This window comes from Talpa occidentalis, unplaced genomic scaffold (assembly GCF_014898055.3).
Source record: "Talpa occidentalis isolate TD23 unplaced genomic scaffold, MPIMG_talOcc4v2.1 talOcc4.3, whole genome shotgun sequence".
Lineage (NCBI taxonomy): Eukaryota > Metazoa > Chordata > Mammalia > Eulipotyphla > Talpidae > Talpa > Talpa occidentalis.
Window position 1 is genome coordinate 150,975,812 of NW_023603184.1, and position 14,763 is coordinate 150,990,574.

At 69.3% G+C, this 14,763-nt stretch overlaps 1 protein-coding gene across 3 annotated transcripts in view; it reads right to left on the reverse strand.

Moving 5' to 3' along the window:
• Positions 1 to 479: 479 nt before the first annotated feature.
• HDAC4 (histone deacetylase 4) overlaps positions 480 to 14,763 on the reverse strand; it is a 105,790-nt gene continuing 91,506 nt past the window's right edge. For all 3 annotated transcript variants that reach the window (XM_037524288.2, XM_037524289.2, XM_037524291.2), the window contains exons 17-26: positions 14,039 to 14,146; positions 13,435 to 13,490; positions 12,639 to 12,726; positions 10,782 to 10,901; positions 10,233 to 10,330; positions 6,519 to 6,637; positions 5,273 to 5,406; positions 2,379 to 2,463; positions 1,430 to 1,571; positions 480 to 1,171 (exon numbers count right to left, since the gene is read on the reverse strand). In XM_037524288.2, coding sequence (XP_037380185.1) covers positions 1,132 to 1,171; positions 1,430 to 1,571; positions 2,379 to 2,463; positions 5,273 to 5,406; positions 6,519 to 6,637; positions 10,233 to 10,330; positions 10,782 to 10,901; positions 12,639 to 12,726; positions 13,435 to 13,490; positions 14,039 to 14,146 — 990 coding nt within the window. In that variant the 3' untranslated portion in view covers positions 480 to 1,131. The remainder of the gene's footprint in view (positions 1,172 to 1,429; positions 1,572 to 2,378; positions 2,464 to 5,272; positions 5,407 to 6,518; positions 6,638 to 10,232; positions 10,331 to 10,781; positions 10,902 to 12,638; positions 12,727 to 13,434; positions 13,491 to 14,038; positions 14,147 to 14,763) is intronic.

The following is a 14,763-nucleotide window of genomic DNA, read 5'->3' on the forward strand; positions in this document are numbered from 1 at the left end:
ACAGACGCGCGGGGGCGGCCGGGCCAGTGTGCGGGCGCCGGGCCGGGCAGGGGCCGGCCGGCTGGAGGCCCTTCCAGAAGCACCTGTGCGTGACCCGCCAGCCACCCAGGGCCTCTACAATCTGCATTCATCATAGAGAGCTAGAGATATACTTTTCTGTAAGTGCATTATAAATATTTCATCAAGATTTCCTAAGTATCAAGTTTCTTAGCTCGGAATACGTTGGAATATATATTATACATATATATATCTATTTATACCTAAGACTTAAGCAATACTCCATGCTACCTGCTTTGAATGAAAAGCGTCGGCGCTCCGCGGGCGGGCGGGCGGGGCTGGGCGGGCGGCCCGCGAGAAAGAGCACTTTGGATTCCCATAACACGTCAGCCGAAGCCCCAGCGGCTCCCGCCCCTCTGGGGAGCCCCTCCTCTTCCCTCACCAGCAGCGCAGCGGAGCCGGCTGCGGGCGGGGCCTGCCCGCCGCCCGCCAGGACGCGCGCCCGCTCCCCTGCCCGGCGGCTCTTAAGGCATCGTCCCTCAGGCTGCAGAAAACCCGCCACAAAAATCCATCAGAGCAATAAAAAAAGGCACAAACTCGCGTCTCCCGATGGCTTCGAGGAAACCCCGCAACGCCCGCGGCTCCCGCCTCGGGGTCGGTCCAGTTTTCTTTAAATGTTCGGCCGCGTGTCCCCCGCCGCGGCGAGCCCCGCCGCCCGGTGCACGGGCCAGGCCGGCGCCCCAGAAAACGTCCTCTTTCAAAAAGGGAAGCTACCAGGTGAGCTGAGTGGTTTACGCGGAGACTGGAATCGTGGGTCAGAATCAACGGTCAGCACCAGTTTTAGTCGAGTCAGTTCGTGTCGCCAGATCTCTGATTTCCTTCCCTCGTGTCCACGCGACCGGCAGCTGCCCAGGAGGCCGCGGGTGCCCCGCATCCGGGCGCGCGTCTGTCCACTCGCCCGCGCCGCCCCGGGTCTGGGGGGCCGCGCGCCGCCCCGGGTCTGCAGAGCCCTGCCCTGCCTCCCCCTGAGGCCGCGTCCAGAGACGGCACGGCCGGCAGGACGCAGAGCGGCAGGACGTTTCTCGGCTGAGCTTCAAGACAGACAGACAGACAAGAGAACGCGCTCCAGGAGGGCTACAGGGGCGGCTCCTCCTCCATGGGCTCCTCCTCGGCTCTGGGGGGCGGGGGGGTGGTGGGGGGACAAGGGTGGGGGGGAAAGGAGGACGTTAGGGTTGGGGCACACGTGGGGCCCCACCCACCTCTGGGCTGCCCCTCCACAGCCCCCGCGCCACCCGGGGCGGCCTGACCCAAAGGCGGGTGTCGAGCCGCCCGCTCAGGTGGATGTCCACATCTCTCGGGGCGCCCGGTTCTGGGGTTGGGGGACATCTGTCCTGCCCCTCCCCCGGTGGGGCCGGCCCAGGCCGGGGCTCACCTCTTCTCGGCAGACTTCACGCCCACGGACAGCGAGGCCATGGCGGTGACCGTCTCGGCCTCCTCGTTCTCACACTTCTGGGCCTCGACCAGGGCGGAGCCCACCGTGGAGGACAAGCGCTGCAGGGAGCGCCAGTACTGGCCTGCGGGACAGCCTCGTCAGCCCGCGCCGCCTGACCGCCGCCGCCGGCTCATCCACGCTCTCAGGGCTGGGGCTCGGGCCGTGCAGCCACCGGGCTGGGGGCCCCGGGGCCACTCAGCACCCCACCCCCTCCCCCGAGGGGTGCTGGGCGAGCCAGGCCGACCCTGGGAGCCGGTGAACAGGGGGCAGTGTCATTGGGGGTCTCCAGAGGGACCCTCCAGGCCGGGCCTGGCCACGTGAGGGGTCTCCTGCCATGGGGCTTCTCACGGAGTCAGCGGGGGTAGCGCTGAGGTCACAGCCAGGCCTGGGCAGGGCAGGCAGACCCCCCTTACAGACGGCTGCAGGGGGCTGGGTCACCCCGCGGCCACAGGCACTCAGCTCTGTGACGGGGACGCCTGGGTCAGTGTGCAGCCCCCGGGGCCTGCAGGACCCGCGGCTTGAGGGAGTGCTGGGAAGTGGGGGGCCTGCACCCACGTCTCTGCACGGTGGGGTGGCCCCAGCAGCAGAAGGGGATGTTTTGGTCCGGGAAGAGTCGCACCAGGACCACCCTGTGCAGGGGGCCCTGGGGCGGGGGACCCACAGGGACCTGGAGCCCCAATAATTTGGACCTGCCACTGCGGCCGACCCTCCCCCTCAGCAGGCGGGAACCAGGGGGGCCGCTGCCAGCGCATCACGCGCTTGTCCCGAGGGCCTGGAAGCAGCAGCTTGAGGAGGAGCCTGGGGTGGCGGTCACCTCGCTGCCCCCCTCACTGCCCCCTCGCTGGCCCCTCGCTGACCCCCCCGGGGGCCCCGGGCCCCGGCAACGCACTGTGGATCTCGATGACCTTCTCCATGGACCGGACGGCGTTGGCGTTGGGGCGCTGCTGCAGCACCTTCTCCGGGAGCGGGTCCAGCTGGAAGAGGAGGCGGCAGTGACCGGGGGCGCGGGGTCACCCCTGCCGGGGCACGGCGGGGCGGGGGGCGGGGCACAGCGGCCGAGAGGCCACGTGAGCTGTGAGGTGCAGACGCGGGGAGGCCGGGCGAGGCCGGGGGCGCACAGGGCGCGGGCACAGCCCACGGGCGCCTGGCCTGGAACCGGAGACCCGACGCGGCTGGGCGGCCCGCAGCGCGAGAGCCCCCACCGCAGAGGCCGTGGGCCGCAGAGCCTGCCGCTTGCTCGGGGGAACAGGCGGACGAGGGGGCTCGGCCCGCAGGAGCCAGGGAGGCCAAGGACAGCGGCAGACAGGGCAGCGCCGTGGGGTTGGGGGGCGGCCCCACAGCCAGATGGGGGCACGGCCGCCGGTGAGGGCGGGGCAGGGGCAGGCAGGCTCCAACTTCCACGGCGCAGGGGACACGCGACGGCCGCGGCTCCGGGCCAAGGACATGCCGCCCCGCCCGCCCGCGGGTGCCGATCCCCAGCGTGGGGCTGGACGCTGCAGGGACCCCGGGGAAGGAAAACACGGCTGGGACAAGGGCCAGGTGACGCCGACCGCCCAGGGCGCCCACGGGCAGGTGCCGGGAGAGCAGATGCCCCTGCGCGAAGCCGCGCGGACAGAGGGGACCAGCGCCGAGAAGAGAGGACGCTGAAGGCACCCGAGCCCCGCCACGCGCCCACACAGACTCCGCACGGCCGGCCGCGCCCGAGGGAGCCTCCCGGTCCCCGCTTGGGCCAGAAGACGCACGGCGGCCGGGCTGGAGCAGCCCCAACACGTGGCTCACCCGACCGCGTCCTCCCCAGCGCCCCGGGCGCCGCACGCGGTCACTGGGGCGCGGCCCCGCCACACCCGAGGAGGCGGCAGCCCTGGCCCCTGGTGCTGTGGGCGCCTCGGAGACCCGGCCTCTCCCACCTGGCGTGGCAGCGGCCCCCGCAGATGGGGCGCGAGGCCCGAGCCCCTGGGGCCGACACCCGTGAGGCCCATGAGCCGGCGCCTCGGCCACGAGGAGCAAGGCCAAGGCTCCACAGTGGAGCTCCCGCGAGCATCCTGGGGGCCGCTCGTGCTCCTACACCCCAGCCCTTCTGGACCCCCCACGTCCTGCCCACCCTCTCCCGCCTCCAGCCCCCAGGCCCCCTGATCCAAGGCCCCCAGGCAGAGGCAGGGGCGCCGGCCACCCTCTCAGCACCAGGAGATGGAGACCTTGACAAATCCTGGCTTCCAGCCGGCTGACGTGTCTACGTCAAAGGGGGCGTCCTGTTTGAACAGCAGAAGCCCCGGAAGCCAGGAGAGGCTGTGCTCAAAGCTCAGTCCTCTAGGGTTATTTTAAAGCGCAGAGCCCCGAAGTCTCAGGAAGGTGCCCAAAGAAACCAGACACCTTTTAGCTCCACAGAGGGAGAGAGAAGGCCGGTGAGCAGAAAGGCTGAGGCCACCAGGGGCCACCGCATCAGGGAGGGTCCACTCCTGACCCTCCAGACCCCAGGAAGGCCGCCGGGTGTAGACCGCCAGGCCCAGACCCTCTCACTGGCCGAGCGGCCTCTGCTGGCCCTCAGCTTGCACGGCCACTGCTGGGGCTTGGGCCTCCAGGGCCCTCTGCTGTTGCACACTCAGCATGCACCCCTGCTGGTGCCCCAAGTTGTAGGGAGCCCCGGCACCTCACCGGAGCCCTCTCGGCCATGCTCCGCCCAGGCTTGCACGCAGCCGGCCCGATGAGCGGCTTTGTGGGCTCCCTGACGGCGGCTTCACACGCCCTCCTCGAATGCCTGAGGCCCGCAGCACGGAGATCCTCAGCGGCCCGGAGTGGGTGCAGGCAGGCGTGGAGCGTGGGGCCAGAGGTCACAGGGCCCCAGCACCATTCGTGGGCAGCCCCCTGGGCCACTGTGCCCCAATGCCTCAGCGGGGTCAGGGGAGGGGTCCCTCACCCCAGGCCAGCCAGCAGGTGCCTGGTCCCTCCAGATCCCAGGCCCGAGCTGCCCCATGTGGCTTCTGGAGTCCTCCTGCCCTCCCCGCTTCTCCCTTGGACGTCGGGGCTCACGCAGGAGGTCCTGCGGATTCCGACCCTCACCCCACACCACAGGTGGTGACTGGCAGGAGGGCAGTGCCCACTGTGCTCCTCACGGCCTGGGCGCCCACCTCCCAACCGGCTGTCGCCACCCGCGACACAGATCCCCCACCCCTGCACGCCAGCGGGTTCCTGGGCCCGTGGGAAGCCACTGAGAGCCACAGGAGGAGCAGGCCCGGGGACGGCTGGGCAGCCATGCCCACTGTGCCTGGCGGAGTGAGTTTCGGGAAACTCTGGAAATTCCAAACAGGAGCCACAAACCAGTCTCCCCTGCGGGCCGTCTGGGCACCTCCCTGCCACCCTGGCACCTCCTGCCTGCAGGCCCCTGGCTCCCCCCGCACAGCAGCCGGAGGTGGGCCCAGGGCACGTGGAATGGACGGCCCAGGTCTCCTCTCCCCTGTACCCACAAAAGCTCCCGGGCAGTCCAGCCCGAGCCCAAACTGTACAGGCCAGAGAAGACCCCGGCTGGTCCTGAGCCACAGGGGTGCTACACAGGAGGGGTACAGGGACCCGCAGGCCACACGGCCCGGCCCCAACTCGGCCACCCATGCCCCGAGACAGTGGTTCAGAACCCCGGACACTCACGTGACCCTCATAGAAGGTCAGTATCCGCGAAGCCAGGTGCCGAAGTGTCTCCCTGAGGGAGGGGCCCTGACCGGGCAGTTTGGGCACTCCTGTGAAGGGGGTGCCGAGGAGAGACTCCCGCCTGGCCGGCCGCCCCACTCCTACCTCAACCCCCAGCAGCGCAGAGACGCAGGCCTCTGAGGCGTCGCAGATGGCCGTGAGGTCGTGGCCGCCCTCCAGAGCCAGCACGACGCGGCCGCCGGCCAGGCCCATCAGCTGCTTCGTCAGGTACCCGAAACCTGCGGGGGCGGGAGGAAGTGAGGGTCAGCGGCCAGCGCCCAAGGCCCTACAGCCACCCAGAGCTCCAGGCTGGCACCAAGCACTGAGAGAAGCTGGCCCGAGTACAGACCGGCCAGGCCTCTGCGGGCCCCTGCTGCCCGAGAACAGTGGAGACGGCTGCGGTGCTTTGGTTTCATCATGGCGGGGCCCAAAGCATGGCCCTGCCCCTTGCACTGAGGCCAGAGGCCAAGGAGGCTGGAGCCGGGGCCCACCCGAGGCTGCTAGGGCTCAGCCACTTCCACCCTAGAGGGCTGGGCACAGGTGCGTGCCCGTCCACAGCTGCGGCGCCTGGCTCTCCTGATGCCCGTGGTGCCCTCACGCCCAGGTGCTGGCCACTGGGTCACCAGCACCGCCACCTCTGCCGGAATAGTTGACCCAGAGACGTATGTGCCACACGGGCTGCAGCCCCCTCTCGGCTGGCCACCAGCAGCCCTGTGTGATGGATGCAAGCGATGGCGTCAGGCCGGCGGTCATGCTCCATCCTCTGGCGGTCACTTCATGGGCTATGAGGCCCCACACCCAGGGCAGTGGGTTCTGAGAGCCTGGCACGGGCACGGCCGTCCCGCGGCCACCGCTGGGCCGACTTTTCTGCTCTGGCGGGGCTCGCTCTCTGGGGTGAGGGCACTGCCCTCCTCGGCCGCCCGCATCTTCTCCAGGACGAGGCCTTGCAGGGTGTGCAGACCACACTGAGGGCCTTGGGTCAGGCGCAGGGCCTTCCTGTGGCCCCAGGCGCTGAGGCAGGGCAGCAGCAGCCACGGCACCCGGGGGGCTGACTCAGGCTCTCCTGAGCCCCCGAAGTCCCAGCGGCCTCCAGCGCTGCTTACCGGCCCCGCAGAGGCCGGCACCTGATCGTGGCGGGTGCCCTCGGGGGGCCACGGGGCAGCAGCAGGCAGCCGGGGCTGCACCACCACACTGGCCAGCATGCCCTCCAGGGGCCCCGCCTCTAGGCGACCCCAGCTCCCAGCACCTTCAGGGGATGGGGAGACGTGAGGGGAGCACGTGCTGTAGGGCGCCTGGCTGCAGGGCGCCTGGCTGCAGGGCGGCCGTGCAGACGGGCCCGACGCTGACTCACACTTGGCAGAGAGGTGGTAGCCGCCGAGGGGCGCGGGGTGGCCCTCCACCGCGTCGAAGCCCGAGGAGACCAGCACCACATCCGGGGCGAACTCACTGGCTATTGGCATGACCACTGTCCTGCAAGACAGAGAGGGGATACTGGGCCTCCAGAGGGGCCTGGGGAGCCGGCACGGGCCCAGCCAGTCCCCTCAGGGAGACCGGAGATCACCCGTCTGAAGAGCAGGGACCCGCCCGGCACCCAGCGGTGACACCAGGGGGCAGGGCCTATGGCCCCGGCCAGCGGGGGTGGCAGCCGAGTCGGCCCTTTCCCGGATGACCGGGCCCCATGCCTGGCGCCGGTGCAGCTGTGCGCCCGCTCCGCAGAAGCCTCACCGCAGGCTCCCCCGCGCCGAGCGGCCGGCCCGAGTCCCGGGAGGGGTCCTGCTTTGCCGCCTCCCCGCAGGCGGGCAGCCCCCTGGCCTCAACCACACTCCTGCCCCCACGCGGGCCGCTCGGTTCCCACAGCTGCCACCTGCACCCCGGGGCCACGCCAACCGGCCCGAATCGCCATTCCCTTCACCCAGTTCAGAGGGCCCCTGGGAGCCGCCAGGGCCCGTGCGGCTGCGCCGGTACGCCAGCAGGTAAGCCGGCCCGCAGGCGCCCACTGGGACGCAGGAAACAAACGTCTTCCCCAGCGAGAGCCCCATTTCTGGAACCTCCGGCGGGCGTCCCCGAGGCCAGGCTGCCGCGCACACAGCGCCCGGCCTTCTCTCCCGAGCTCTGGGAGGCGGGTTGGCCTGGCCAGGGTGCGCACGGCTGGCCGGCCCGCGGCGTCGCTGTGCCCCGGGAAACTCCGTCCAGAAGGCACACAGCGGGTGCCCTGCTCCTTCTGGCCCACGAGCCCCAGAGGCGCCGGCCACACGGACCCGCTGCCCATCCCCGCTTCCCGGCCGGCGCCGGTTCGTGCCGCCTTCCGGGTCAGGCTTGCGCCCGACGACAGGGCCCCGGTGCCGCGAGCCTCAGCACTGCGGGTCCACACGCCCCCTTCACGGGCTGGCTGCCCTGGGCTGACCACGCCCTCCGCCTCCCCAGCACCTGCGTGTCGGAGGGACCCTCAGCCCACGGCTTCGCGGGCGGGAGGGCCCGAGGCCCTGTGTGGCTGTGGCTGCGCTTCCGGCTCGCGCGGCCTCTCAGGCCTCCTTTTCAGGCTCTCGGAGCACGGTGCTCCCTCAGACCCTCCTGCCTGCAGCCTCCGGGAGGGGCACCTTCCCAGGGCGCCTGTTCCCCCAGCGCTCCAGACCCCTGCCTGCTCATGTGCCCCTGGGAATGAAGCGCCAGGTCGATGCCTGCTGCGGCTGCCCAGGCCCACGGATGGGGGTGCCGGGCTGGTGCATGACTGCATGGGGGCCCCTCCATACAACCTCGGGCTGCCCCCCACCTCCTGCGCCGAGGCTGGCCTGGGCCTGCGGGGGCCGCCTCCTGCGGGACTCCATCTTCCTGGCGGCCAGTGGCCTCCTGACTGCGAGCTAGCGGGGCCCCTGCAGCTTCTCCCCGAGCACCTGTGGGGTGCTGGCCCAGCCCACCTGCGGCCACACTGGCCATGAGGCCCACTCTGGGCCAACCCGCTCCCGCCCACGCCCCGGCTCCATTGGGTCCACCCGCCAGGGCCCAGGTCCACAGCCACAAGGACGAAGGCCACTGCGGGGCCTGGCCACACCCCCCTCGCCCAACCCGAGAGGGGCCCATGTCAGGACTCAGCCGCGCAGTGCTCACAGCCCTCGGGGTGGACGCCCGCCCTGCCCACCCAGCGCCAACTGGCTTCTGGCTTCGCTCCTGCTCAGACAGTCGCAGTGAAGCCAGCCCCTGCCGGGCCGACGGGGTATCCGGGTCGACAGCGTCCTGGACGGTCAGAGCCGCCGCGTGGTCCCGGCGGCCTCCAGACGACAAGGTCACCCGAGTGCACACCAGGCCGCGCCACAGCACACCCCAGGGCATGGGCGAAGGCCTGGAGCTGCCGTGAGAGCCACTGGCGGGGCCCTGAGGCAGGCGCAGCCCCTCGCAGCTGCCGGGGAAGGCCCAGCCCCCCAGCCCCGAGGGCTTCATGAACAAGAGCATTTTCGCCTGCGCGAACTGACCAGCAAGTCCCCCAGCTCCCTCCCCGAGCTGCCGCGGGCGGACGCAGGTGACGGAGGGTGAGGGCGCTGCCCAGCCGCCGCTCGGCTGCAGACTTCAAAGGCGGCTTGGCCGAGACTGGTTTGAATTAAGGCCCCTCTCGCCCGCCTGCAGTCGGGAGCAGGGCCGCGCTCTGGACTGCATTAGGCCGATTCTCTTATCTCTGCAGCTTGATCTCCTGAAACCGAGGTGGCGGTGACGGCCTGGCCACGAGGTGCTGCTCAACGGCTGCCCGTCCCCGGGGGCCGGGGCGGAAGAGGGGGCCGGGCCGCTCCTCTCCATCGATGCCCTGGGAGCCGTAAATTGTCAACTTCAAAGTGCTATTTTCACATTAAAATCAATAAAAAAAACAACCCTGAAACGATTTTCCTTTTCAAAGCAGCTCCGTGGGCCCTGCCGGCTCACCACATGAGGCAGCAGGCGCGCTCGGCGGGAGGGTGAAGCCGGATGTCAGGAGCAGCCAGAGCGGCCAGAAGCGGCTCCTCTCGCAGCTCACCCTGAGCCGGCCCGGCCGCGAGGCAGCGATCCGAGACAGCCTCCCCTCACGCCTGCGCCGCCTGTCAGTCCAGACCGGCCCCGGGCCTCCTGTGGGCGAGCTGGTCCACCGTGTGCCCAGATTGTGGACGCGAGGGCTTCGGGCAGGGAGCAGAGAGATGCCAGGGCCGCCCCCGACAGGCAGGACACCCCGCTGCTGAGGCCGGCTCCCAGGGCAGCCGTCTGCCCGTGCCCTCACAGTGGAGCTGTGTGGGGGTCACTATCCTGGAAAGCGGGTCAGTGTCAGGACAGACAAGGGGACGTGGTCAGCGAGCCTGGAGGAGCAGATTCGGGAAGACTGGAGGTCGCCATGCTGGCGGCCGTGGGGCCAGACTCCGACATCACCTGCCCGCACGTTTTGAGGGCGGGGACCAGGACCCTGCTCCCGCGCCCAGGTGAGCGAGTGGATGCAGTAAGGGGTCAGGTGAGCCCAGCCCGGTGCGCGCCGCTGAGGGCCCTGGACGTTTGCTGCTGGAGACGTGTGCAGAGAATGTGCAGGAGCGTGGCCGCACCGCGGGTGCTCAAGGCCCGCACGCCGCGTGCACCCATGGGCGGAGAGCAGAGGCAGGGGCAGGCAGAGACCGCCCCGGCCTTCTCAGAGCTCCAGCCCAGCGCACCCAGCGCTTTCTGACGCGGGCCGTGGGGCAGGGCCCGGGGTGGGCGCCCTCGCAGCTCCGCCCCCCGGGATGAGGGGCTGGCTTCTAAGCAGCAGGAAGCCCCGCCGGGCGCCCCTCTGCAGGGACCATTCCGAAGGCCCGAGCAAGGCTGAAAGGCAGGCGATGACCAGCCCGTGCAGGAAGCCGCCTGTGGGCCCAGGGTGGGCACCGCCCACACCGAGGGGGCAGGACTTTCTCTCTCCCCGCCTCCCGCCCAAGGGCAGTGGGAGGCCAACGGGCCTGCGACGCTAGGGGCCGCACTTTGACGCGACTTTGCGAGGCCTCCAGGAGAGGTCCCCGGGGCTCCGGAGGGCCCCCCGCCAGGAGCGAGCACAAGACCCAGGCCGCGGGAGAGGGCCTGGGCCACTCACCTGAAGGCCGCCAAGTATTCTGCGTCTCCCATGGGGGGGTCGAGGCCACCGGTGAAAGCCATGTTGACGTTGAAGCCCACGCCCGGCCCCGTGCCCACCTGCACGAGAAACACGCGCCCTCAGACCCGGGGCCGCCGGGAGCCCCCTCAGGCCAGTGCTCGGCAGTCGCTGCTGCGGGGCTACAGCCATGAGCGTCTTCACGGAACGCAGGGTCTTGTCCTTCTGACCTGCGAGCCCTGGGGGCCAGGCCAGCCCTGCCCATGCGTGGACACTGGAAACCCGGCGATGGCCGGCTTCTTCCCACCGGGCTGGGGAGACCCTGTGGTGAAGACCCCCCTCCCGGGTCCTGCTGTCCCAGCCTGCGGGCAGTGCTGTGGGCGCAGGGGTCTGCAGCGGGTGCACGGGTGGAGGGGGCAGAAGTGTCTACCCCGGGAGCCCACAGAGGCCTGGTCTAGAAAGCCCCCAAGGTGCATATTCACCGCCCCAGGCAGCCTTCCTGGAGGAGGCAGGCTCCCCCACCACCCACTCCCGGGCCTGCTGCTCCCTCACCTCATCAGGGGCCCCGCTGCCAGGGAAGAAGTTGCCGTCGTCGTAGCGGTGCAGGGACACGTACAGCACGCTGGGGTCCCCGTAGAAGGCCTGTTGGGTCCCGTTCCCGTGGTGCACGTCCTAGGGGGAGGGCGGGGCTCAGCGCGGGGTTGCGGGGGGACAGGGGTGGGGGTGGGGGAAGTCCAGGGAAGTTCAGGCCACACAGCCGGGCGCGGACAGCAGGGCCACAGCAGGGCTGGGATGCTGCCCCAGAGGCAGCGGGGGGTGGGGGTACTATGCTCCCGCCCACCCATGAGGCGCTGCTGAGGGCACAGGAGAGGCTGTGGAAGGGGAGGGGGCCTAACTAACCCCAGGTTAGTTTTTCTTTTCTTTTTTTTTAAGATTTGTTTATTTATTTACACAAGCACTGTCAGAAGCGCGGGAGGGTGAGAGAATTCACCAGAGCCAGAGCGGGGCGCAGAGCAGGCAGAGGGACCGAAGGACACTGCTGAGGGGAGCAGCGGGCGGCAGGAGAGGTCTGCGCGCCATGTGGGACCCTCCTCCGGTGGCCGGGGAGCAGCCGGGGATGGAACCGGCGCCGCAGAGGCTGCGGGCAGCTTCGCAACCCAGCGCTCAACCGCTGCGCCACCGGGGAGGCCTCAGGTTAGTTTTTCTTTCTCCAAACTGAGGACTTTGCAACGCAAGCCAGGACCCCACCTGGAAGACCCCCACATCCCTTAAAAATTTTATCAAAAAGTCCTTGAGCACTCGGCTCCGCGCCACCAGGCCTGCTCACAGCGGCCGACCCGCGGGGGACATGAGGACGACCATGACTGGGGGAGATGCTTGGCCTGCACCCCCTCCAGGCCCACAGCTCCTCCTAAAGCCTTTGGATGGCCCAGAACGGGCGCTAAGATGTCTCTTGTTATGTTAATGAAGCGACTGTGGGGAACACCTGAGGGCTGGGCTGGTTACCAGGGAAACCGACCTGAAGTGGGGGGTCCTTCCAGCCTCCCCGCCACCCCAGGGTAGAGAGGCTGAAAGCTGAACTCAGTTGCCAGTACCCCGCCCCCCCCAGTCAGCTGTGTCTAGGAGGCCCCCACAGAACCCCAAACGGAGGGGCTCCCAGACTTTCCTTGCAGGGCCTGGGAGCCGGGCTCCTGCAGACAGGCCCCGCCCCTGTCCGCGCTGGCTTCCTGTTCCTTCGCGGCCCTTGTAAGGAGTCCTTCCAGCCAGTGAGCCAGAGGCCCTGGGGCTCTCTGGGTGGCACCAGCCCTTCAGGAACACAGGTAGTGACCTGGGGCTGCAGACAGGCCCATCAAGTCTGGGGTGGGGTCCTGGACCCCCCAACTAGGCTGCTTGGTCAGAAGCGTGGGCTGACCTGGGCCCAAGGCTTGTGCCTGGGGTGCAGGGCAGTCTGGGTGGCCTGCAGGGGCCCAGGGTGGCAGCCTCAGGGGCGAGATGTGCTCCCAGCGCCTGCTGAGGGTCAAGATGCCTTGTGGGAGAGGGGAGCCTCCATGCACCCCCCCCCCCCAGCCAGATCAGCTCTGTTTTAGCACAAAGACCCTCTGCCGGGGGCCGGCAGGCACACATCTGGCCAGCACACCCCAGCTCTCAGACTGGGAGCCCAGGCTGGTACAACCCGCCCTGAACCCCCCTCCAACAAGGCCACGTCGAGGACAGCCTCGGCAGCTACCCTGGACTCGACGCTTTCAGGCCCGCAAGGGACCTCGGTGCTGGCTGGGCTGGTGGACTGAAGCTGTAAACTACGCATTTTTTTCTGCATCTTCAAGAGAGTTTCTAGAAAGTCAAACACCCCAATGCAAGTCAGCAGAAGCAGAAATGGCCATGACCCCCTCCACACGGTCGCCCACTTACCCAGTCCACTATGAGGGTCTTGCCCACGTTCAGCCTCTGCTGGAGAAGCTTGGCGGCCACGGCCACGGAGTTGAAGTAGCAGAAGCCCCTGCAGGCGGAGCACAGAGATGGAGAAGCAGCCGAAGTCCCCACGGGCCAGGCTGCGCCCCAGGAGCTCCAGGCCCAGCCTTCGCCTGCAGTCACGGCAGAGGCTCCTCCCCTCTCCCCTCAGGCCCACTGCCGCCCCCAACCGCCCCCCGCCCCTGCAGTCCACTTCGGGAGGGCCTGCTCTGGGGCAGCCTGTGCCCAGACATGGAGGCCCAGCCCCACCACCCATCTGTGTCCCTGGCTCTCCCTCCCCGGCAGCGGCCTGCGCCCCTGCTCTGCCGCCTGATGGCCCCTCGTCGCAGCGACAGCCTCACCCCGCCTGACTCTGCCCAGCAACATCTGAGCCTGGAGGTGAGCTGGGCCTCTCGGGGGGGCCCCTCCCACGAGGCCCAGGCACAGAGCCCGTGCCCCCTCCTCCGTGTGCCCAGCGGAAGGGCCACGTTGACTTGTTCCGGGGCCACCCCCCGAGTTTCCTCTCCCAGGTTTCTGGACGACCCTGACAATAGGCAAGTTCTCTAGACGACGCGGCGGATAGCCCCGCGCAGCCCGTTTGTGCCACCTCCTCACGGCGACTGGCCCTAGAGCAGAGCGTGCGGCCGACCTGGGGCCAGGTGACCCGGAGAGGAAGGCCCAGAGCAGGTCCCGGGACCAACCCCGCGTGCAGCCGCCGCACACCGGCCCCCCAGGCCCCGCCCCGCCCGGCACTCACATGGGCGTGCTCTCCTCCGCGTGGTGTCCTGGGGGGCGGACCACGGCGAAGCCATTCTATCGGACACGGGTGGTGGGGAGAGACGGGAAAGGCTGGTTATGTCAGGGGGAGACTGAGACGGGGCGCGACACGGTGCAGGGCTCGCCCCAGGGCACGCCACACCGTGTCCCCGCGCTTGGAGGTGGGCGAGGGGCAGGGCTGGCCGTGAAGCCCCTGCGCCCCCACCCGGGGAAGAGGCCCCCTAGGCCGAGGGCCGTGAGGGGGCAGGGACCAGCATTTGTCCTTAATGTGAGCTCCTGCTGCATCCAACCCCAGGGGAGTGGACACGGCAGGAAACAAACCATGGATGCCCAGGCCTCTTTGGCTGCCCGGTCGCCTGCCACGCTGCAGGCCTGACCACCCGCAGTGTGGACGTGAGGCTCCCACGGGCAACAGCTCTGGTTCTTCAGCAACTCCGAAGACAGGGCAGCACCCCCAAGGGCCGTGGGGAAGGGCAGCCTTCTGGTTCCATGTGAACAGGCCCCCGCCAGGCACAGGCCATGTCTCCTATCCCAGCACCCCACTCCTCGCGGACCTCGGGGCCTGTGCCCACGGCCTCACTGACCTTTAGCTCCCCCGTGGCCACCTTGAACACCAGCTCCACCACGCAGCCCACGGCCAGACGGGCCGCCCCCGACGAGTGCACCTCGTTCCATATGGTGTCGCTGTCCACCTGCAGAGACGCCAGGTCAGGTGAGGCCGCGCCCCGGCCCGGCCGCAGCCTCCTGTCTGCAGACCCCAGGCCCTCACCTGCCCGTCTCCACCTCTAGAACACGCTGGCCCACAGCCGCGTGGGTTTTATTTGAAGTCATGGCAAAAATACCGCCCCGGTGTGAAATGCAGCCACTTTGCCCCTCCTGAGGACTCATTCCTTCCCTTGCTGTGACACCAGGCTGAGCCCCCGGGCTCCCCGCAGCCAAGGTAAGAGCTGCCCTCAGCGCGCAGGAGCGTGAGGCTGACCGGCAGAGGGCTCCCCGAGTCAGGCCTTTATTCTGTGCTGACTTTAATGAGACGCTCCAGACACGCGGCAAGAACACTGCCAGGCCTGGGGGGACCGCCGGGGACGCGCTGGGGGACCGGCATCCGCTCCGCCCACAGAGCTGGGCGGCTCATCCCGAAACAGAACGTGCCTGGCGCAAACGCAGAGGGACACGCTTCTGCAAAAGTTTTCTTGCCTATTTCTGAGACCTCACTAGCAGGGAGCCCCACGCCAGCCGGAGGGGCCACCAGGGACGCCCCGGGGCCTGCCAAGTCTCCACACGGCCTCCCGGCACCGGGGCGGGGCCTGCG